Here is a 22,516-nt window from a genome sequence, read left to right as displayed (position 1 = left end):
TACGCTACTTTGGCTTATTTTTAATAAGCTTGTTTATGACTACACATATAATAAGCTTAATTGTAGTTTGGTGCCTTCAAAATGCAATTTTTCAAATTAAAAGGTACCAAACTACAATTAAGCTTATTATATGTCCTTAAATTGCAATTTGTAGGGTAGGATCCAATCAAAAATTTTGACCATCTACAATTAGTGCAAATCATAAATTACCAAGAACGCAAATCTACAAAAGTAAGGGGCCTTAATTGCAATAAATTGGACCGATTACATTTTAAAATCGCTGGAGTGAGATGAAATTATTAGCCATGTTAGTTAAAAAATCAAATTGAATCAAAACATACCGAAATAGAAATTTAACAGTTTAAATTGTAATGTTTGAAGTTTAAAAGCTCAAAATGCAATTTTTTCCAAAGTAAAGGGCACTAAATTGCTATTACCCTTATATAATATTACTTATGAAGAATCATTTTTAGCTTTCCAGAACAAATCATGTCATTTGATAACATGTGATGTAGGACGAGATGGATTAAAAAACCTCTTCAAAGCCATTTGAAAGCCATTCATGAACATGCTTAGTTTTCATTATCAAATTCCAAAAACTTGAATACATTATTTGAACATTATTGGAATGGTTTGAAACCGATCAAATATGTTGGCTAAGGAAGCTGACGATAAGCTGATTCACCTGCTCTGGCAATTGCTCCTGCATGAAATGTGTTCCATCTGCCAAGAACTTCACCTCTAAATCTCCAACATATTCTCTCATTTTCCCACTTTTCACGTACTCCTCTATCCCTGGAAACTTTAGAAAGTAGTCCTTTCCACCCATGACTAGCAATACTGGAGCTTCAATTTTCAGGTTTGTTATTACGGATTCTTTACGCAATCCCCTGAGTTTTCAGCATTCCACAAATATATAGCTTTAGTTGGTTGAGAGAAAAACAGAAAAGAAAACCACAAAATATGATTTGTTTTTATATATTTAAGATCATAAACTTGAAGTTCCTTACTTGTAAGGGACTTGCATTGGAGAATCAAATCCGGAATTTTCATACAACGTTGCATAGGTTGCAAGATCTTCATTGGTGAACCACGGTGGTAGAGGAGTAGAAGAGTCCACCATATCCATGATCTCCTCATCCTTTTTGGCTATTGGAATTTCACTTCTTGAGAAGAGAATGTAGATGTTGCGCACAATTGTTTTCACATCGAACCGGCTGAAATCAGCCTCAGCTCGTCCAGCTTCCTAATAATGGATATCCATAATATATATATATATATATATCATGTTCAAATTGTAGAAGAAATGCTTAATTTTGCTTCTTTCCTAATTACTATTAGCAGTTTAAAATAAAGGAGAAGAATGAATAATGAAAATTGAAGTACCTTCCACCTGGAAATGTAGAAACCTTCAGGAAGGTCCTTGTACCTTTGAGGGTTAGGAGGTAAGAATGGCACACCCAATGATATGATTCCAGATACCCTTTCTGGATGAGTGAGAGAAAACAAATAAACTGGCCAGGAACCAAAATCTTTTCCCACCAGGAAAGCCTACAGTTCTCCAATTAAACTCAAATCACATTGAAATATTGTTGAACAAGTTGTGTAAATAATCACGCATATGGAATTGCTACGGTGAAGGAAGGTTCTCAGCAATTGGTGAGTGCACTCACCAAGCGGTGAGCCCTTTCCCTTATGATAGATGGGCTGATCATGCATATACCAAATCAAGCATAAAAATATAGAGACAGTATAAATAATACAGAGAGTTATTGGATTAAGTTGGATTCCTTAAGATATTGAAGGTAGGGGATTCGAGCTCGTCATTGTCCGATAAAACAATGGATTTCACCGTTGAATTGTCCCACAGGAACTGTCTAGTTGAATTCCTTGAATATGTACACACACACACACACACACACACACACAAATCATTGGTTTACAAAAAAAAATAAAAAAAATCTGCATTTCCCCTTTTAACCTAATATGGCATTGTGTCTTTATCATAAAATAAGCTACCTTACCTATTTCATCAAAATCATATATATGTATATATATTAAATGATATAGATACGTATGATAAAATGACCTTGTGAATGTTAAGAGAATCAAGGATGGCAAGGATGTCCTGCACAAAATCATTAAAGGAAGCATTTTGAAGATTTGGGTGTGGGTGAGATAGGCCATAGCCTCTTAAATCAGGGGAAATAGCTCGGTAACCAGCTTTTGCTACTGCAATCATCTGGTGTCTCCATGAATACCAAATCTCTGGGAACCCATGAATAAATACTACCACCTTGGAGCCTGCAGTGCAGTGCAGCGCAGCAGAGAACAAGAAAACAGGGGAAAAATATGAACATATGAAGAAATCTTCTTGTCAAGAACAAAGAAATTAAAGATTTTGAAAGAGACCCGTTCCAATCTCAGCAATGTGAAGCTTCACTCCTCCGGAATCCGAATAGATGTACTTGTGCTGTATCTGATCCATTTGAGAGGAGAGAGTTGACTGGAGATCATCAACCTCACAATTTTAAAATCAAATGTACAAAGAGAGGAATATAATTTGTTGGGGATAGATAGGAAAAGCATCCTATGGAAGGACAATCCTTGTCTCACTACAGAGTGGACTAATTAATTAATATTAATAATATTTTTTAACAGTTGTCTTTAACATATATTTAATTTAATAGTACCCATCAACTATTAGCTTTCACATTTTTGTTGAATACATCGTACTTAGGGCCTTAATGGATACATGTTTTTTAAAAGAAGAAAACATACAATATCTGAAAAAAGGTAAGAGAAACGGGACCTCCTTTCACTCCTCTTTCACTCCTTAAAATATTTTCTTCCTCCTTTTATTCATGTAGTCGTGCATTACCATTACGGGTTTCACATGATTAAACTTTTTACAAACTTCTCACCTCTTATTCTTCATGAGAAATTCCTCTTCTTTAAAAAAATGAAAAAAATTGAAAAAAAAAATTTTCAATTTGCATAACATAAAACCCATCTTAGCCAAGTTTCTAAAAAAGGTATTACCTGATAAAAGGTTTTTAAAGAATAAGATGGCACCTTTCTTTAGTTGATGCTTTCACAAGAAACAGGTGAAACTACTAATTTACTGCATTTCTGTAAATAATAATAATAAAAAAAATCTATATATTTACTTGGAAACAGCAAAAAGGATTTTACGCAGGAAAAAAAATTAAAAACAGAAATTAACCATGAAAAGAAAGTCATCCATGCATGTGCAAATATCTATTGTCGGAGCTGTTGAGTAACAAATAGATTAAGCAGTATTTTTTTATGCACAACCAAGTGAAGTGCATGCCTCCTGCGAATGCATGTGAGAAGGTTCTAACGAGGGTTTAGTTGATTACACTGGCAGAGATTTCTCAAGCAACTCTGTGTGGTGATGTCTAGGTACAGGATTTGATTCCTGTTTTATGAGTTTAGAGCACCAGTGATATTTGATCAATGAGATATCATGAACCCAGGGGACAACTCCGGTAACAACCATGAATTAATTCTTCATCTCGAACTCATCATGGATGAGGAGGAAGCAACAAGGAAATCTAATATGACATTGGTAGGAAAGTTCATCTCAGAAAAAACAATAAAGAAAAACATTGTACAATTGATCACCAGACGTATCTGGTTTATACAAGAACCAGTCAATGTGGACTACATCGGCGAGAATACCTTTATATTTTCTTTCAGGAAGGAATCAGACCGAGCTCGTGGTTTGGACCAAACGGCCCTGGACGATAAACGGAGCACACCTAGCGCTCAAGGAATGGACTCCATAGATGTCGATGAGCAACTTCGATTTTTCTTACTCCACTTCCTGGATACAAATACATGGATTACCATTATAGTTTATGACCACAGCAAATGCATTAAAAATTGGAGGCTTATTCAAAGATGTGCTACAGGTGGAACATCGCTCATGGAAAAATGCAATGGGGTTGAAATACATGAGGATCCAAGCGGAGATCGACATCACAAAACCTTTACTAACAGGTTTTTTCCAGAAAATAGGAAATGACAAATCATGGATCCAATTTCGTTATGAAAAATTGGGTGATTTTGCTATACCTGTGGTATCCTAGGACATCTCAAAAAATCCTGCATGGCCAGAAACCTCACCTCGTCGGCTTCGGAAGGAGACAACTATGGAGTATGGCTGAGGGCAGAGGATGGCGCTTTCTTTGTGGTCCGGGAAGGAAATTCCCTATGCAGGTCCGAAAACCCTAGAGGGGATTATTTTGACTTTTTCTCCAGGGATGAGCTCGAAGGGAAGGAAGAGGGGAAAATGGTCGAACACGAAGTTGGAAATATTTTCAAGCACGTTTAGGCGAAACGAGGAACGACATCTCAAAGGGAGAGTCCGGCACCAGCCAACGGAAATGATTAGGGAGAACCATGTGATCTCCAAGACACACCGGTCTCCTTGGATTTCGGCTCACCTACGCACCATAACCCTAGGGCTATAGGTGGGATAGGATTGGTGTCAGATGAATCTGACAATGAAAATCATGCTCCGGTTCAACATCTACCTAGTGATCAGGACGCTTTGGATTCAAATTCAAATCTCTCACAGATTCAAGGCGGAGCGGAGGAAGAGATAGGAAATGAACAGGTTTTATTTGACATGCAAGGGAACCCTAGGTCAACTCTGTGTGAGATACAGCAAATGAGAGTTAGAGGCGGGGAGACAATAGTGACTGAGGAGGCATAATCAAGCTAAGTAGGGGTTTTTAGATTTGCGGGCCTCAAAAGAAAGACCAAGGAGCATGGGTCTCATACATCACTTAGCGGGCTTGGCTTGCTACAGATGACCCTGTTTCAATCGTGGCCCCCACTTATGAGCCCACTCATAGGAATGTCTTAGGTCCAAAGAGCCATAATAATTCAAGTGACTCGGGTCTCAAAGTGGCACAAGCCCATCCAATACCTATATCACTCAGCCTAGAGTCAGCACTTGCAACTAGGGATGAGACAAGATCCATAGGGCTTTCAAATCCAGATCCATATAACAAAGGCCCATTTCTAAGGGGAAAAAGGAAGCAAGTGGATCAATCCATCCTCACAAGACATGGCATCCACAAAAGCGCTCAAGCCCTAATAGGTGAGGGCAACGAGAGAAGAAGCCAACATCTAGCTAAGAGTTGCATGACCGAAGAAGTTTCTTCCTTCAACGTAATTCTACCCACTCAAAGGGCGAAACTAAAGGACTTAGAGAGAAACAAGTCAAGCTAGGTATTACTATCTTCTAATTCCTCTTTCGTGAAAATCTCAAAACAGCCAGAACCAACAGAATTGGATCAAAACCATGATAATTCTTTGATCAATCCAAAACCAGAGAGAGAGAGAGAGTCAACAACAGGGGAAATTCAAATGGCCAAGGAGGCGGGCCTTATCAATCCCCCCCCCCCCCAAAAAAAAAAACAAAAAATAAGCTTATTATCGTGAAACTACCGAGGCCTTGGAAGAGCCTCAGCAGTGCGAGGTTTGATACACCTCGTTAGGAAATCTTCCCTACTTGGTCTCTTCGTGATTGAAACCAAAGCGGTGGGTACTCGAGTACACAACATTGCAAAACAATTACCCTTTGATAACATAAGTACCATAGATGCGACTCATACAGCAGGGGGACTTGTGCTCTTGTGGTCTAAGGACTTGGACTGGACAATTGTTTACAAATCAGATTGGATAATAGGGGTCAAAGCCATAATCAATACCAGAGAGGTCGTTAACTGCTGGTTTTGCTACTGTCCCTCCAAATGAACGTTGAGGAAAGATTTTTGGAATGAGTTGGCAGAGGTCATAAATTCAGATAGCCACATATAGATGTGCATGGGAGACTTTAACGATGTCGTGAGTCAAGATGAAAAGTCAGAGGGTTGTCTGGTCACCAGCAAATCAAATCGCTTCCTCAGAAATTTAATGTTTGAATTAGGTGCCATAGATATTGGCTACAGTGGTTACTCGTATGCCTAGTGCAATAAAAGGTGGGGTACCATGAACATTAGAGAACATATAGATCGAGTAATAGTGAGTCCTGATTGGAGAATCATCTTTAACCAAGCTGGAGTTGTTCATTTGCTGCCCTCAGGATTTGATCATTTGCCAATACAAATCTTCCGGAATCATGATCATCCTTTTTGCCCCAGACCATTTCGTTTCTTTGAAGCATGGACCAGGAACCTGTCCTGCGAAAAATTTATTCGCGATGCATGGAAGTGTGATTACTGGGAGGGCGGTCGAATTCCCCTATACATAAGAATTAAGAATACAACAAAGGCTTTAAGGAAGTGGAATAAAAACAATTTTGAATTCTGTCAACACAAAATCCGAGATCTTAAGCTCCAGATTGCTCAAACAGCTAGTCTCCCTGGCATCAAAGACCATATCAGACTCCAACAAACTCTTCAACGTGATATAGATGAGTGGAGATTGAGAATGGAGCTTGTTTGGAAACAAAAATCGAAAGAAATTTGGCTCAAAGTAGGAAACCGTAATTCTAAATATTTCCATGATTCAACGATCGAAAAACGAAGGAAGAATTTCATAGCCTCTTTAAAAGATGACAACGGAAATTGCTTGAGTTCTAGAACAGAGATTGGAGGATTTTTGACTCAGAAGTTCGAAGATTTATATCAAGACGAGTCTCTCACCATCTGCAATTGTCTTCAGGAATTCATACAGGAAGGAATTTTGGCCTCAGACAACGAAAGACTAGGCTCAATTCCTTCTCCAGAAGAAATTCATGGTATAGTTAAGAGCATGCATCCCATCAAAGCCCCCGAGCCATATGGGATGCTTGCTCTTTTCTTTCAATCTTATTGGAACACAGTGGGAGCAGCTACAGTCAAAATGATTCAAAATCCCTTTAGATCAACCTTTGTGCCTTGGGCCATCAATAGAACCTTTCTGGTGCTCATTCCCAAAGCCAAGCAAGTAACCACCTTCAATCACATTCGGCCAATCAGTCTTTGCAACTCCTCTTACAAGATCTTAGCCAAGCTTATAATAGAAAGACTCAGACCAGTAATGGACAAGATCATATCCCCCTTTCAATCCGGCTTTATTCCGAGGAGATGGATTGGAGAAAACTCGATTCTAGTCAATGAGATCATTCATACGATGAAGAAGAAAGGCAATGGAAATGGGATAGTTGGCTTCAAGATAGACATGATGAAAGCATACGACAGAGTAGATTGGGGCTTCCTAATCAGCCTCCTTGCCAACTTTGGATTCTCCTGACAGATAAGAGATCTAATCCTTGGATGCATCTCTATTGATTCAGCCTATCTTTGGCTCAATGGAAGTGTGTTCAGCAAAGTGGCTTTTCACCGTGGTCTGAGGCAGGGTGATCCTCTTTCTCCGTTCTTATCCATCATGTATTTGGAGCTCCTATCGAGAATGCTTCTCAAACTAGAACGGGAGGGAAAAATTCACAGGTTGAAGATAGGTCGAACAAGCCCTGCAATTTCCCACTTGTTCTTCGTTGATGCCATAGTCGTTTTTTGCCGAGCAAATGTTGAAGAGGTTTGGAAAATTCAGAAGTGTCTAAATCTCTACTGCAGCTGGTCCAGCTAGAAAATCAACCTGACCAAATCAAGTTACTTCTTCTCTAAGCATACTGCAAGAAGCACTAAGATTGCCATCAAGAAAACATTTAGGTTAAACAAACTCATAGACGATTCCAAATACCTTGGAAATTTGCTGTTCACGAGGAAAAAGATGATTCATTCTTATGAGGAGCTAAAGAAGAAAATTGAGAGCAAACTTCTACGCTAGAAATCTAAACTCCTATCTTAAGTGGGCAAAGTTACTCTTTTAAAATCGGTCACTAGCACCATACCCCTGTATGCAATGTCAGTAGGCAAACTCCTTATTCTTTGGTGCCAGAAGATAGAACAATTGGAGAACCGGTTTCTTTGGGATAGAGGAAGATCGGACAAGAACCTCATACCTATTTCTTGGTCTCGAGTTTGCCGTCCAAAACCAACAGGAGACCTAGGCTCGAGAAAACTTAAAGATATGAACTTACCTTACTCAGCAAGCTAGGTTGGAGTTTAGCTACTGAAGAAAACAAAATCTAGGTCAAAGCCTTGAGAGCTAAATATTGTGCCGGTAGACCCTTCATGACGTGCCCCATCCAAAAAAACTGCTCTAGACATTGCAAGGGTATACTCATGACTAGAAACATATTGAAAAAGAGGTTGTGCTATCGAGTAAGAATGGGGAATAACATTGATTATTGGGAAGACCCTTGGGTTCCAAATAATCCGCAATTCAATCATACTCCCTTACTTGAAGAAACTTGAAACAAACTAGGAACGGTGAGTTCGCTTATGAGCTTGAATGGAAGATGGAATTCGGAGAAAATTCAACGTTTGTTTGATAGAGAAATGGTCAAGAACATTCTCAAGATTCCTATTGCCTCCTATCATTTAGAGGACAAAATTATTTGTAGTTAAAATGCTAATGGTTCCTTCTTAGTGAAATCAGCTTTTATGATAGAGTTTTGGAATGAGTTCACTCATTCTCCCTGGTGGAAATTCGTATGGTCATCCAAAATACACGAGGGACTGAAATTTTTCCTTTGGAAACTAATTAATGGGGGTTTATCTATGGCCTTAAATCTTAGCAGGCTAAACATTAAGGTAAGCTGTATCGACTGCATCCATGGATGTAACAGCAAAGAGGCAGACAACCATCTCTTCTTCCATTGCAATGTGGCAAAGGCGCTTAGCTCTCTTCTCCATGGCACTTCAAATGGGAAAGCTTTGCTCACCTATCAGTAGAGGAAAACATGCATCTTCTGTCTAACCTAAATGAGGCACTTCCAGTGCACACCTCTGACAAGGAGAACTTCTTTCTTTATGCTGCTATACTCTTGGATCAATTATAGAAGATCAGAAATGCAGTAAAATTGGAAAGCAATGCTTTCTCCCTCAAAAAGTCTATGAATACCCTTCACCACAGATTTTCAGAGTTTAAACTTACACAATCTAAGGAGAGTATTGAAGGCTTGGACTGTCATTATCATAGAGATCTTTAGACTAAAGCCCCAAATAATTTTATAAAGATCAATACCGATGCTGCTGTCAAAGATGACATTTATTTCGTTAGAATAATGGGACTACACAGGCAAAGTGCTTGCCATTAAGGCAGCCCAGTTTCAAACCGACCTTCTTGAAGTTGCTGAGGCTTATGGAGTTTTACAGGGTCTTGAACTACCCAAAGAGCGAGGATGGAATTTGATTTGGTTCGAGATAGACGCGAGGAATGTAATCCTACATCTAGAGAACCAATCTCTTTGCCTAACTCATCGGCTGACGAATGAGATTATTGCATACATTACAAAACTTAAAAAAGATTTCCAAAAAGTTACCTTTTGTTGGATCCCATGAGAAGCAAACTTTCTAGCTCATTACGTGAGTAGATGGTGCTTTACTAATAATTTTGTAGGGATTATTCCCCAAGATTCCCTTTCAGGAATACTTTTGTCTTTTGTTGCCCAGGAGAATGGCCTTTTTGCCAACTTCCTTTTGTAGGCTTTTGGGCCTTTGGGTGTTCAGGTTGTTCTCTCAACCTTTTTCCTTTAGCCAAAAAAAAAGAAAAAAAGAAAAAAAAAAGAAAAGAAAAATATTTCAATAGAAATATTCCTATTACTGAAGCTTGTATTGTTGTATTAATATAAAAATAAAAATGAAACTGATAATTAACAATAACAATTCATTTATTTGTATTCTATTCGTTCCTCTTATCTTAATGTTGATAATTATAGGGTAAAATGCATTTTGGTATTTTTAAAATCATATTATTTTGCTTTGGTGTGGTAATTTTTTTTTTTTTGACATTTGACATCTCTATTTTCAAACAGTTACATATCTGTCCAATTCTGTTTATTTTTAACAAATACCATGAAAAATGGGTCACAATAATTGATTTTCTGATTTTCGTTCCAATTTTCTTGAATTAAGTTTTTAAAAAAATTGTGAAAAATTGCAAAATGCTAATTAACACACCATTTTATAACCCAAATCAAATCATCACTCTTAATGCAAATGACAATGCATGAATCCAAAATCCCAAATTAGATCCTCACCATTTAGGGCTTCTTCTCCTTCTTCACCAAAAAAAGAAAAATCCAAAAGAAGAATGCAGACGAGAAGAAAATAAAAAGGGTCAAAGCTAAGAAGACATAATGGATACCATTGTGGTATAAAAAGATTGGTTTGGTTACTTTCGCTTTCATTGCTTCAATTCTTTTCTCTACTTACTTGTATAACGCCATGGAAGGATGCCTTTTGACCACCAATGAAATATAATTTCCACTTTAGATTTAGCTTCAAATATAGGATTTGATTGAAGCTAGTTGGAGATTTAATTAAATTTATTGTTTTTGAATGAAAATGGAATAGATACTTCTTGTATAAAGGGGTATCTTTTTAATTCAAAGGTAAAATTAAATAGGAACTTCTTTGTGTAAAAAATTACCTTTTTAATTTAAAAAGTACCCATTTGAATAAAAATGTACTTTTATATTTGAAAAGATGCTTCTTTATTTATTTATTTATTTTTTGAGCAGAAGATGTTTTTTTAATTTAGAGGTGTGACAACCCATTCTAAAATTAAAATTTAGAATTTGAATTTTATTTAGTCGGATTGGGATTGAATAATCGAATTGTTAGTGGGCCTTAACTTTGACTTTTTATTGGTCAGTAATTTTAATTTGACCAGTACACCTTAGTTTAAAGCTTATCGATACGAATTTGTAGGTTGATGGCATACCTAATTCTGAGTTACGGTTAGAAAATTATAGCTTTGGGAATGTTTTAAATATTAATACTTATATGTGTCTAAATTAGTCCATGTTTTTATTTTTCAGTGGATCCAAGTTTATATATATCTCGAGAACCAAACAAATTAAAAAAAAAAAAATCCAAAAAACCTTTCCAGACCTGTGGAACTCGAAACAGGTCAATCCGACCCATTTTATCACTAAACCGGGTTGATCAATATTTTGCCTTTTTAAGACCACCACTAGTTACACGTGTGGCTACTGTGATAAAGCATTGAATGACAACCAAAATTACCAAATTTCACGGCCTAACTCCACTAGATGCGACTAGATTGTGTCGATGAAGTCATGGGGGTGCTGTCACGGGTTGCCAGTGGGTCAGCTAAATTTTTGACCATTTTAGCTCGACTCTTATATCCTTCCTCCTATTTGGACCCTTTGAATCTACTGCCATCTCTGTTTGTCAAAATTTTTCATGGTTTGAGAGATTATCAATATAAAGTTTTGTCAAATTTTCCCATGTGTTTTTTAGCTACCGATGACTTGTTGGACCAAACTAAACTTATATTCTTATTACCCATTCCATAAGCTTTCTATTGATATAAAATTTATAAATTTTATACATCGTTTGATAATTTTTTTATTTTTAAATCAATTAGTTTAATACCGGATAAATTTGAATTGTGTTTGGATATAATTGGATAAATTAGATAAAGCTGAAGTTAAATTAATATAATTAGGTGTTAGTGGAACACAATAGAAGGTTTAATTTCAATTAATTTACCTTTGAATGAAAATTTCAATTTTAGGTATTGGATATTTAGGGCTCACAGTATAATTAGATTGTTCAGTATCCAATTTTAGAAATTTTAGAGTTATTAAAGTTATTTTTGCACAAGGGTATGCATCCAATATTTTTGGTTTAGTTTTTAGAGCCTAATAAATATTTTATTATTATTTTAGGCATCAGGATTGATATTGAGGGCGATCAGGTGGAGGAACTGATTTGAACTGTAATATGTGAGTAAACTTTATTTTTAAATGACTTTGGAAATTATAAATTTGTTTACATATAATATATAAATTACTCTATTATTATCATTTTTAGAATTATTTCAATTATAAGTTTTATCATATGCAATGAAATAATTATTTAATTTATCATATTATATTATATAAAAAAGAATGATTTGACTCAAATGAATTATAGGTTATGGTTGTACAAGTATATATATGTATAGAGTGGTTCTACTATGCGGATGTCCGGATTCTCAAACTTACGAATTAAAAACGTGTTAAAAATGTTGAGCATATTGTGGTCCGTTAGATTAAGTCAACGGCTCAGAGAGTTTGAAGAAAAAAAAATACATAAAAAAGTGAATTTCTGAAATTCAAGAAAAGGACTGTATCACTCATTGATGGAGTAAGGACTGAAGCTATCAACACTCAATTAGGCCACTAGATCACAGATTATAGAACCTTTGTGTACGTTATAGTCTTTATCAAAACCTTTGTCTGTCGGTCTCAGTAGGCAAGCTATGCTATAGAAGTCACCCAAAACCAAATCCACTTCCATCATTCATTTTTGTTGTTGTTGTTGTGTTTTGTTGGTTGGTTTACATTTTCATATTAGGATTGGAATTGAATTGAGATGTAGAGTATGTATGTGAGTTTAAGAGATGAGATCTCGTAATTCCATGATTCCTGCATTCTATTTTAGATTCATCATCAATTCAAATTCAATTAAGAGCTAGCAAGGTCCAATTCCATTATTCTAATGGATTCGACCCAATTGATACAAGGCCGAAGACAGTGAAGAAGAAGAAGACAAAAAGGAGAGGAAGAAGAACACGAAAATGGTGAAGGCAGTGAAAGGAGGAAGGAAGCCAGAAAGCATTTGGTGAAGAAGGTGCCAGAGCAGGAGATGCTACCATGCTACGCTTCCACATCGCTGCTATCTCCTTAGCTTTCCTCATTGGGGGACACCGCGTCTGACCAGTCCATTAAGGTGTGAGACCTTTGTAACATTCTGGGCTCACCTCCACCACCTCCTTCTCCCCAGATTAATGTTCAATGCGAATAATGCCGTTGAATGGGAGGTGTATCTTATCAGCCATGGGGAGTGTTAGTTGAATCTGAGGCCCGATTTTGTTGGTGGGAGGTGCCTAAAGGCCACATTAACCCTCAAAGGGAAGCGCCAAAGTAGGGCCCTTGTCGTCTTATTGAATTCTCAAGGCATCCGTTTCAATCTTGTTTACTCCTCTCTCTTGGATCGAGTCTTGTCCATGGCGCTTTTAGTCTGTCAAGTAGGTGCTTTTTTTTGATTTCCTACTTTTGCAAGTGGAATAAAAAGAACTTGGTTAATGGTTAGACCTTTTCTTCTCATCCCTGTATCAATCACCTGTTACATTGATTTTATACAAAATGCCAAAATCCAAAGAAAAAGGAGGGTAAATAAGATGCAAGAACCTGCAGCATAACGGTAATTATGGAAGAAGTGTTTATTTTCTCTGTGTCGATGGTAGATTTGGCACCTCCGACGTTGATTCAAGTGAGCCGGTGGTCAGATTGAGTATTGATAGCTTCAATCCTTCTTCTCCATTGGTGAGCGATATAGTCTTTTTCTTGAATTTCAAAAATTCACTTTTCTACTTTCTTTTTTCTTCAAATCATCTGAACTGTTGATTTAATCCAATGGGCCACAATACGTCCAATATTTTTAACATGTTCTAATTCTCAAGTTTGAGAATTCGGACGTCCGCATAGTAGAACCCCTATATATATGTTTATATTGGTGTATGTGGAAATGTTTTAATATGATGATTATGGATATCGTTTAAATAGCTATATAAATATAATGGGTTGTAGATTATTTTGTATTATACTATATCATGGATATTGATTTGTTGGACTATGATTACACGTGCTTATTTGACCATCTTCTACTTGATCACATGTTTTTTGAAATTGGATAGGAGGTCTGGGACGCCGAGGGTCTCATTGACATTTTTCCCTCATCTAATAGTTGACAACAAACTAGAATGCTAGTGTGGTTAGGTGATAGGTAGGTAATGGTGGTATATAGGGTTATTGTTATTACACTATGTTACAGAAAATGGTTCCTCGTTTTTTTAAATATTTTTTTTTTTGGTTATCGATAGTTATAATTCATAACTCATAAAAATATTATTGTATTATAAGGTGTAGGATATTATCTAGTTTAATTTCCTTATTCTATGATTTATGAAATTGTTATATTGTGGATAATTAAAGGTTTTGTAAAAACTGTTTGTTTAAACAAGATAACTTTCAAAGAGTGAAAATAGTTTTGAGATAAATGATTTTTAAGAATAATATTTATTTTCATAATACTGTAATTGTTCACTCATTAAACTCGTCTCATAATTTTAAATTTTTGTAAACTTGTTTACCAGGCCTCGTTTGACAGTTGGTTTATACTACGTCTAGGCACCGTTCTGTCATCATCATCTTTGTATATTTCATCATTATTGTATTTTTATATTCGACACTTTTCTGCTATTGATGTATTTTCTCTTACCTACTTTCTTATGAGATTATTATATTTTGTTTTATTTATATTTGTACTCATTTATTTTATTTTATTATGCTCTGGTAAATTGATCTAATTGTATATTTATTTCTATTTTTTTTTTCTCTTGAATTGGAATCTTTGATGGGTATGATTAGGATTTTAGAACTTCTATGAAAAGCAGTTATTTTTATTTTTCATTTTTTTTATGATATTGAGTTATATTCAATTTATGGAGAGATTACATTGAACTTTTGATATTATTCAATGGATTTTCCCCACGTGGGGTCATCATAAGTGTCGGAAAAAGACTTCGAGAGTGGTCCTATCAAGAGGATACCTTTTCATATAAATAGGCATCTTTTTAATTTTAAAGTTATTTATTCAATTTGAAAGGTACCTTTTAAAAAGGCATATGTGAAACCTTAAAATGGTATATTGTGAACTTTCTTTAATTTAATAGGTATCTATTTATTTTAAAAGGTACATTTTCTAATTAAAAGGTATTTATGGAAATGTATGTATATGCGTATAAATACAAGCCCTACAAGACATTCACTCATTCAATCTTTAACATTCAAATCTTAGAAATTACAAAGTATTAGCATATATAAAGAGAGAGAATTCTTTTTGGTTCATTGAATCTTATAAATTAGAGTTTGGAGTGCTACTTTTACAATATTAAAGCCATTGCATCTTCGGAGACGACCATCATCGGTCCATATATACATGTATGGAGGCGTAATTTGTTTTAAGGTCATTGTGTCCAACACAAGCCTCATCTTGATTAAGGTTTCTCTATATACATCATTTTTATATTTCTTTTGGGTTTTATTTGCATATTTTTGAGTTATAATTTTGTATGTATATATGTATATATTTATAGTTAAAAAAATATTAAAAATATTTTTTGTGAGTTTACTATGGTAATATTACACCTATTTTTCAACATAAATTTCATGTGATTACATGTGTTTTATTGCTATGGTGTAATTGTAAAGTTAGTCCCTATATTTTGTTAATCATATTATATTTTCTTAATGAAATTGCTTTTCAAATTCTTAATCAAAGTGAAACAAGTTCTCCAAGTAACAAGACTCAGAGTATAGATTCGCCTAGTTGTGACTATAGGCAATTTATTTGTGTTTTGACAGTTACTTATGCAAATCATGGAGAGAAGTCAGAAAAGTTCAATGGACATATTTTCAAAAATGGCAACAAAAGACGCTTTTTCTATTTGACTACTTTGAACATGCTAAGTTTTTTCAAAAGGATTCCCTAGCACCTAGCACAGTGTGGAATCTCAGGCTGCTGTTAATGCCTAGTACCATGCGCATTTTTTGTGCAAAATTGATATACTTAATAGATTGGATAATACACTTTATAATGTGTATAGTTCAATAAAAATTGTAAAATCCTTCCAAGAGTCTTTGGGCAAGAAATACAAGACCAAAGATGCTAGAATGAAGAAATTCATAGTGAATTGTTTTCTTGACTATAAATGGTGGACTTTGAGTTGGTTATTAATTAAAGTCCCAAAAAGTATGGTTTTTAGTGAATCTTTTCAAGTGGTTGCAATCATTGAAAAACTACCATCATCCTGGAAATATTTTAAGAACTATCTTAAGAATAAACATAAGGAAATGAGATATGAAGATTTGATCGTGAGGCTTAAGATTGAGGAAGACAATTGTAACTCCGAAAAGAAATCTAGGGAAATGTTTTATGGAGCTAAGGCAAATATTGTGGAAATTGGAGCAAAAAATAACAAGAAAAGTAATTATTTTGTAGAAGACCCTAAAAGTAACAAGAAGTCTAAGTTTAATGACAAATGTTTCAATTGCAACAACCCTAACCATAAAGCACAAGATCATCAGTGTAATAAATCATTTGGAAATCCAAAGAAAAAGCCTGATATTTTGGTAAATATGATAGAAGAATATAAGCTTTCCATGAATATATCAGAAATGAATTTGTCTGCAATCAGATATGAGGTCAACTTAATAGGGAAACACAAAAGAATGATAGGTGGATATAGGAGCTACATGCCATGTGTGTGCATACAAGAAGAAGGTTTTTACCTATCAAATATGATTTTGAAGAGAAACCTTGGGAAATTCATCTAAATCTAAGGTTGAAGGCCAAGGAAAAATAATTTTGAAGATGACATCAAGTAAGAAGATTACTCTCAATAATTTGCTACACGTATCTAATATTCGTAAAATCTTATTCCTTGATCATTACCAAGCAAGAATGGTTTCAAACAAGTTTTTGAGTCTCATAAGCTTGTACTTTCTAAAAGTAGAATGTTTGTGGAAAAATGGTGTCATAGTGTAATTATCTTTTCAAGATAAATATAATGGATTCTAAGCTTCTTTTCCTCTTTCTTTTATTGTTAATCATCGTTATCATCATTATTATTGTGGAAAAATATACAAAATCCTTTGTAGTATTTAATGGTTACACAAATAACAAATACAATCATGCTATAGCACAAAAATATTAACCAAATTTATTTAACAAATAATATTTGTAAACATATAGTATTAGTCGACATATTTATATAAGTTAAATATGAATAAGTGAATAAAAAAAATAAACCAATTAAAAATTGCTACATTATTTGATAAATAAATTTTATGAATGTTTTAGTAACTCTAGTATTGTTGTAAAAAATAACCCTTTATATTAGAGAAATATGTTACAAATAACACCGTAATGGGGTGTTTGGTAAAAAAGAAAGTATTGAAGGAAATTGATTCCAAAGAATTAATTTCTTACTATTCAATTTCCTGATAATGAATTTTTTTGGGATTTTTTTTTATAGTGTTTGATTAATTATAGAAGAAAATAGGACTTACAAATAATTAAACAAATTTATATATTAAAATTAAAGGATAAAATTGTATTTAAAAAAATACGTAAAACTAGTTTTTCAGAGAATTTTAGAATGACACCTCTTTAGTAGGATCTACTTTCCCTTTCAGTTTCCCACATTATGAGATTTATTTTTCATTAAGACCCACAAATTTCTTCTGTTTAAATTTATCCAAAAAAAGAAAATTTTATTTTAATTTTAAATTCCTACTAACTTTATCACTACCCAAATACTCCATAATATCAATTTCGTAATGCATAATTTTATTCACATTGCAAAACTTACTAGAAATGCTGCAATTTAAAAAATTTCTTAATATTATAATAATGCCCATTGATTAAAAAATCATGTATAACCTTAAACACTTAAAAAAAAAAAAAAAAAAAAGAGTATTAGATACACTACAAAACACAAACCTTTTTCTTTTGATTTCACATTGCATATTATCGATAAAAAAAAGTGAAAAAAAAAAAAGATTTTAAGCTGCATATCAATTGCTTCATCGAGTTTGCAATTCTTTTTTTAATCTTTTCTATCGAATCTGAATAAAATGATTATTAGAATCGATTCTTTTTTTTTGGGGGGGGGGGGGGGGGGGGGGGGGGGGGGGGGGGGGGGAAGTCAAAGATTTCACTTGTATGGTTCGGTTGCTTGTTTTTGGGAACTTGTAGTGTATTTAGGTTTCTTTTAAATTATTAAGGGTAAAAGAGGTACAATAAATTAGTGTCGATGGCAAAAATAAAGATTAGTGTGTATAGAATCTGTCAAATAACTTTTATACTATGAATAGACCTACCGTTTTGCAATTAAAAAATGGTTATAATAGTTTGTTAAGACAAAAACACCCTTATTTTTATAATATACATTATGTTTTTTTTTTCTTTTTCCTAAGATAATATCATTATATTATACTACATAAATAAATATTTTATATTAAGTTGACGTCTACTATGATATAATGACTAACCAAAAGTAATACAAAGTTATACTAGTAAATAAGAATATAAATAAATTTACAATTTTTTTGGCTATAGTATCATATTTCCCAAATATATTTATTTATATGTTACACTGCAACGTTAAAATGATTATTAGAATCAAAATAACTAATATAAAATTAATAAGTTCAAAAGTTTTTTTTTTCTTTCTTTTTAGTTTTTAGATGGTAATAATTTAATTAAATTTCAATTTTTAATAAAAAAATATTATTCATTTAATATTTAAAGTGTACTTACCAAAAATACACATTATATGTTATTTCTTAAGAGTAATATGGAGATTTTAATCATTATAGTCCTTATTTTTAACTTTTCTTCCATAGTTTAGGAGGGTTATTTGTAAGTCACTAATAGTTATTATTAGCGTTTTTTTATTTTTTTTATTTTTTTATTATGTATTTTACCCTCACAATTAACAAGTAAAAGCTGGAATAGAAGGCGCAGGAAGAACATGTGCCCATAGATAAAAGCCATCAAGTCGAGAGGAATTAGGGACTGTTGATAAAACTCTTCTATGTTTTCATCAGTCTTTAAATACATACCTTGCCAAACAAAGTCTTCCTCTACAATACATTCAATTTTCCAAAGGATATTCATCATAAAGCTCAGCCAGCCTAAGACATTACCTTTTCATTTATATATTATTATTATTATTTTTTCATTGATATCCAGCTTTCATATAATAAGACTTGATACAGTCAAATGTGCTTACCAAGGTAGCTGAGGATCAGCTGATTCACCTCCTGGGGTGATTGCTCCTGAACAAAATGGGTTCCTTCAGGCAAAAATATAATCTCCAAATCAGGGACAAACTCTTTCACCTTTCCACTAGTTATGTAATCTTCTATCCCCGGAAATTTGAACACATAGTCCTTGCTCCCCATTATGAGAAGTGCAGGAACTTTAACAATCGGATCTGTTATCCCAAACTCTTCATGCCATGACCTGCAATTTCATGAATGCACTTGTCATAAAATAAGTGTACCAACTTCAAGGGGCAAAAATCCAGTATTCATCACAAAGTTTCTAAATTTAAAATAAAAAAATGTTGGCGTTGTATATATATATATATATATATATAGGAATATATTGGGAAACATGACCATATCTGAACAATATCTCAGGATCACCATTTACAATTTTTTACCTGTATGGAATTTTTAAGGCAGTTCGAAACCCGGATTTCTCATACAAAGCTCCATAGGCCGAAAGATCTTCTTCAGTGAACCAAGGTGGAAGAGGAGTAGATGGATCTACCAAATCCATGATCTCCTGGTTTTCTGCAGCAATGGGAATCTCACTTCTGGAGAAGAGAATGTAGACGTTTCGGACTACTGTTTTGGCATCAAGGCGACCAAAATCAGCCTCTGCTCGTCCAGGTTCCTGGAAAAATCAAAGTAATTACAAATTAGTAATAGTAAGCAATTAATTAGCCCCCCAAAAAAAAAAAAAAAAATAGCAGCTACTTATATTGTGACCATAACAAGTGAAGTAATTAAGTAAATACCTGCCATCTTGAAATATAGAAACCTTCAGGGAGATGGTTTTGGAATGTTGAACGACCAGGGGGCATGTAAGGCACTCCCATTGTTATAACCCCAATGACCCTTTCAGGATGCAAAAGTGCAAAAAGGTACGCGGGTCGAGCTCCAAAATCTTTCCCGATAATGAAAACCTTTATATATATATATATATATATATGCCCGCAAAAATTTGTCAAAAAAGAAGATGAACATTTACATGTAAAATATATATAGTAACAGAAAAATAGGCATTTTGAGACAATTTAGGTTGATGGGTTCTCAATTTTCAACATCATTTTCTTTACAAAGCAGGCTTCTCTGGTCTAAAACTAGCTGTGATATATGCTAAAAGTTGTAAATTTGAACAAATGGGTTTGAAAATTTCAATGAAAAGCTTCAAAATTTTATGCTCTAATACATTCAAACCTGTAAAATTTCTGATTATCAAAAATGGAATTTTCATCAAACTGCAAACTAACAAACAATAAGACAAACAAAAGAAATATATACATAAATATATATATATATATATATAAACAATTAGGAGCTTGAATTAAAATTTATAAACCTGCGAAAAGAAGTGAAAAAAAAAAAAAAAAAAGTAAAAAAGTTTAGGTAGGTAGCTGGTAGGTACCTTGGGAATACCGAGTGCGTCGAGAATTCCGAGGAGGTCATTGATAAGGTCACTGTAGGAAGCCTTCTCGGGTTCGGGAGGCGGGTCGGATAGTCCGTAGCCTCTGTAATCGGGTGCGATCGCTCGGAAGCCAGCGTTGGCTAGAGCGATCATCTGGTGACGCCAGGAGTACCATATCTCCGGAAAGCCATGGAGGAATACGACCACGTTCGGACCTGGGATGCAAATAAATTGAAGCAAGGGGTATTCCTAATCGAATTGGGAACAATGTGGTAACCGGAATATGGATAAGTAAGCAAGCGGAGAGAAGGATAAGTGGATTCTAAACCTGTTCCAATCTCGGCTACGTGGAGCTTTAGTCCTTGCACTTGGATAAACTTGTGCTGGATTTGGTCCATGAATTCTTTGCTTGGGAGGATCAAAGAGGCGGAGAGTGGGAACAAGTGAAAGATTATTTTTTCTTCTAGCCTTGGTTTCTTATCAATTCAACTTATGAGACATGTTAAATTCTGTCAAAAACCAAAATCAAAAATTAAATAAATAAAATTACACTATCACCCTTTTATTTTATTTTTTTGGGTGAATATTACACAATCACCCTTTGGCGGATTTTTTATTTTTTATTTTATTTTTTTTTATTTTTTTAATTTTTTTTTAAGTCAGCATTTTAATTTGGAGGAGAAGGATTGAGCCAGGTGACTAGTCACTAGCAAAACCTATGTCTACTCGGGATCTAGTTTGGGACTTCATTTTTCTTTTCTTTTCCTTTTTTTTTTGTTTTTTTGTTTTTTTTTTTTTAAAGGAACTTTAGCACCAACATTGCTTTCTAATTTCAACATTTTAGAACTTTAGAATGCAGCATTTATACAAAATTTTAATCAGTGAATTTTTTACTATTAAAATGCGTGCATATAAGGAAATTTTCGTAAACAGGTTAATTATAATAAAGATTTTATTTTTGTTCATATAATTTAATATGTAAAATGTATGGATAGATTTTGGATTGAGGGTCTATTTGGAAGTAAGGTTCAAAATTTCGATATCGATATAAATATTGAAAATTCAAAATATTTCTATGGAAATATAAAAAAAATCTACTATCAATAAAAATTTACAAAAAGTGATGGAAATCTATTTTAAAAAATAAAAATTTTTGTTGAAGTTTTAATATTAATTTATTTAAGCAACCAATTATCAAATTGATTATATAAATTGCAAAAATATTGAATAGATATTATATTTTTTTAATTAATTTAATTTATAGTAAATAATAACGATCATAACTAAACTATTATTGATAAAAATATGCAATATATATATATATATATATATATTTAAGAAATTATTTTTTAATTTTAGATAAAACAATCATTACAATTATATTATAATTCATAAATATCATCTCAATATTAATAGAATTTTTATATAATTAAAAATTATAAGTATCTTTTTCATTTCCATTTTGAAATATGAAATACGAAAAATAATTATTGAAATATATATCTCCTTAATAATTTTTAATATATCAACTATAAAATTTTTATATTAAATACAATTGTCTTTAATATTTAGTACAATATATTCTATCATTTTATTTTTATTTTTATTTGTTTAATGTTATTAATTTAAATGCTATCAATATCAATTCTACATAATATTATATTTTCATATTATTATTTTTCATTCTTATATAATCAATTATTAATTTGTAATTATGAAATTCTAATGAATTTATTTTCTACAAAATGTATAGTAAGTATATATATATATATTTAATCAATGAATAAAACTTATTAAAGTTATTGAATTCAATTTATTTTGTTTTATTTATATTATTCAATACTTTAAAAATAATTAAAATGTTAAAAAAACTATCATTAAAGTTAATTTGATAAATTAATTTACTAAATATCAACAATATTTTTGAATTTTTTTATAAAAAATTAAAAAAAATTATTAGATATTTTCAAAATTTTCATGGAAATTTTTAAAAATTTGCATGGAAATTTTTAAAATTTTAATAGATATTATAGATTTTTTGATTAAATTGTTAAGGATTTGATGTAAATATTTTGATGAAAATTTTGACAAAATTTTAAAAATTTTGATAG

The 22,516-nt window shown here is 33.1% G+C and overlaps 2 protein-coding genes across 2 annotated transcripts; both read right to left on the bottom strand.

Moving 5' to 3' along the window:
- Positions 1-526: 526 nt before the first annotated feature.
- Positions 527-2,738, bottom strand: LOC107424812 (uncharacterized). The gene is made up of 5 exons (XM_016034679.4): positions 2,413-2,738; positions 2,090-2,304; positions 1,387-1,551; positions 1,011-1,246; positions 527-890 (listed from the first exon to the last, which is right to left on the bottom strand). The coding sequence occupies exons 1-5, from the start codon at positions 2,486-2,488 to the stop codon at positions 644-646; spliced, it is 939 nt and encodes a 312-aa protein (XP_015890165.1). The 5' UTR covers positions 2,489-2,738; the 3' UTR covers positions 527-643.
- A 15,988-nt stretch (positions 2,739-18,726) lies between these two features.
- On the bottom strand, positions 18,727-20,911 carry LOC125420735 (uncharacterized). Its single transcript, XM_048467662.2, has 5 exons — positions 20,734-20,911; positions 20,406-20,620; positions 19,756-19,923; positions 19,396-19,631; positions 18,727-19,193 (listed from the first exon to the last, which is right to left on the bottom strand). The coding sequence occupies exons 1-5, from the start codon at positions 20,801-20,803 to the stop codon at positions 18,947-18,949; spliced, it is 936 nt and encodes a 311-aa protein (XP_048323619.2). The 5' UTR covers positions 20,804-20,911; the 3' UTR covers positions 18,727-18,946.
- Between the last annotated feature and the right edge of the window lie 1,605 nt (positions 20,912-22,516).

Source organism: Ziziphus jujuba, chromosome 1 (assembly GCF_031755915.1).
Source record: "Ziziphus jujuba cultivar Dongzao chromosome 1, ASM3175591v1".
NCBI lineage: Eukaryota > Viridiplantae > Streptophyta > Magnoliopsida > Rosales > Rhamnaceae > Ziziphus > Ziziphus jujuba.
This window is presented reverse-complemented; position numbering and strand designations above follow the sequence as displayed.

Excerpts from the sequence above, each read along its gene's own strand:
- LOC125420735 (XM_048467662.2), bottom strand. The coding sequence starts at position 20,803 with ATGGACCAAATCCAGCACAAGTTTATCCAAGTGCAAGGACTAAAGCTC. Across the intron at positions 20,621-20,733 it reads CGTAGCCGAGATTGGAACAG|GTCCGAACGTGGTCGTATTC; the intron begins GTTTAGAATCCA and ends TTTGCATCCCAG. Across the intron at positions 19,632-19,755 it reads TCTATATTTCAAGATGGCAG|GAACCTGGACGAGCAGAGGC; the intron begins GTATTTACTTAA and ends TGATTTTTCCAG.
- LOC107424812 (XM_016034679.4), bottom strand. The coding sequence starts at position 2,488 with ATGGATCAGATACAGCACAAGTACATCTATTCGGATTCCGGAGGAGTG. Across the intron at positions 2,305-2,412 it reads CATTGCTGAGATTGGAACGG|GCTCCAAGGTGGTAGTATTT; the intron begins GTCTCTTTCAAA and ends ACTGCACTGCAG. Across the intron at positions 1,247-1,386 it reads TCTACATTTCCAGGTGGAAG|GAAGCTGGACGAGCTGAGGC; the intron begins GTACTTCAATTT and ends ATCCATTATTAG.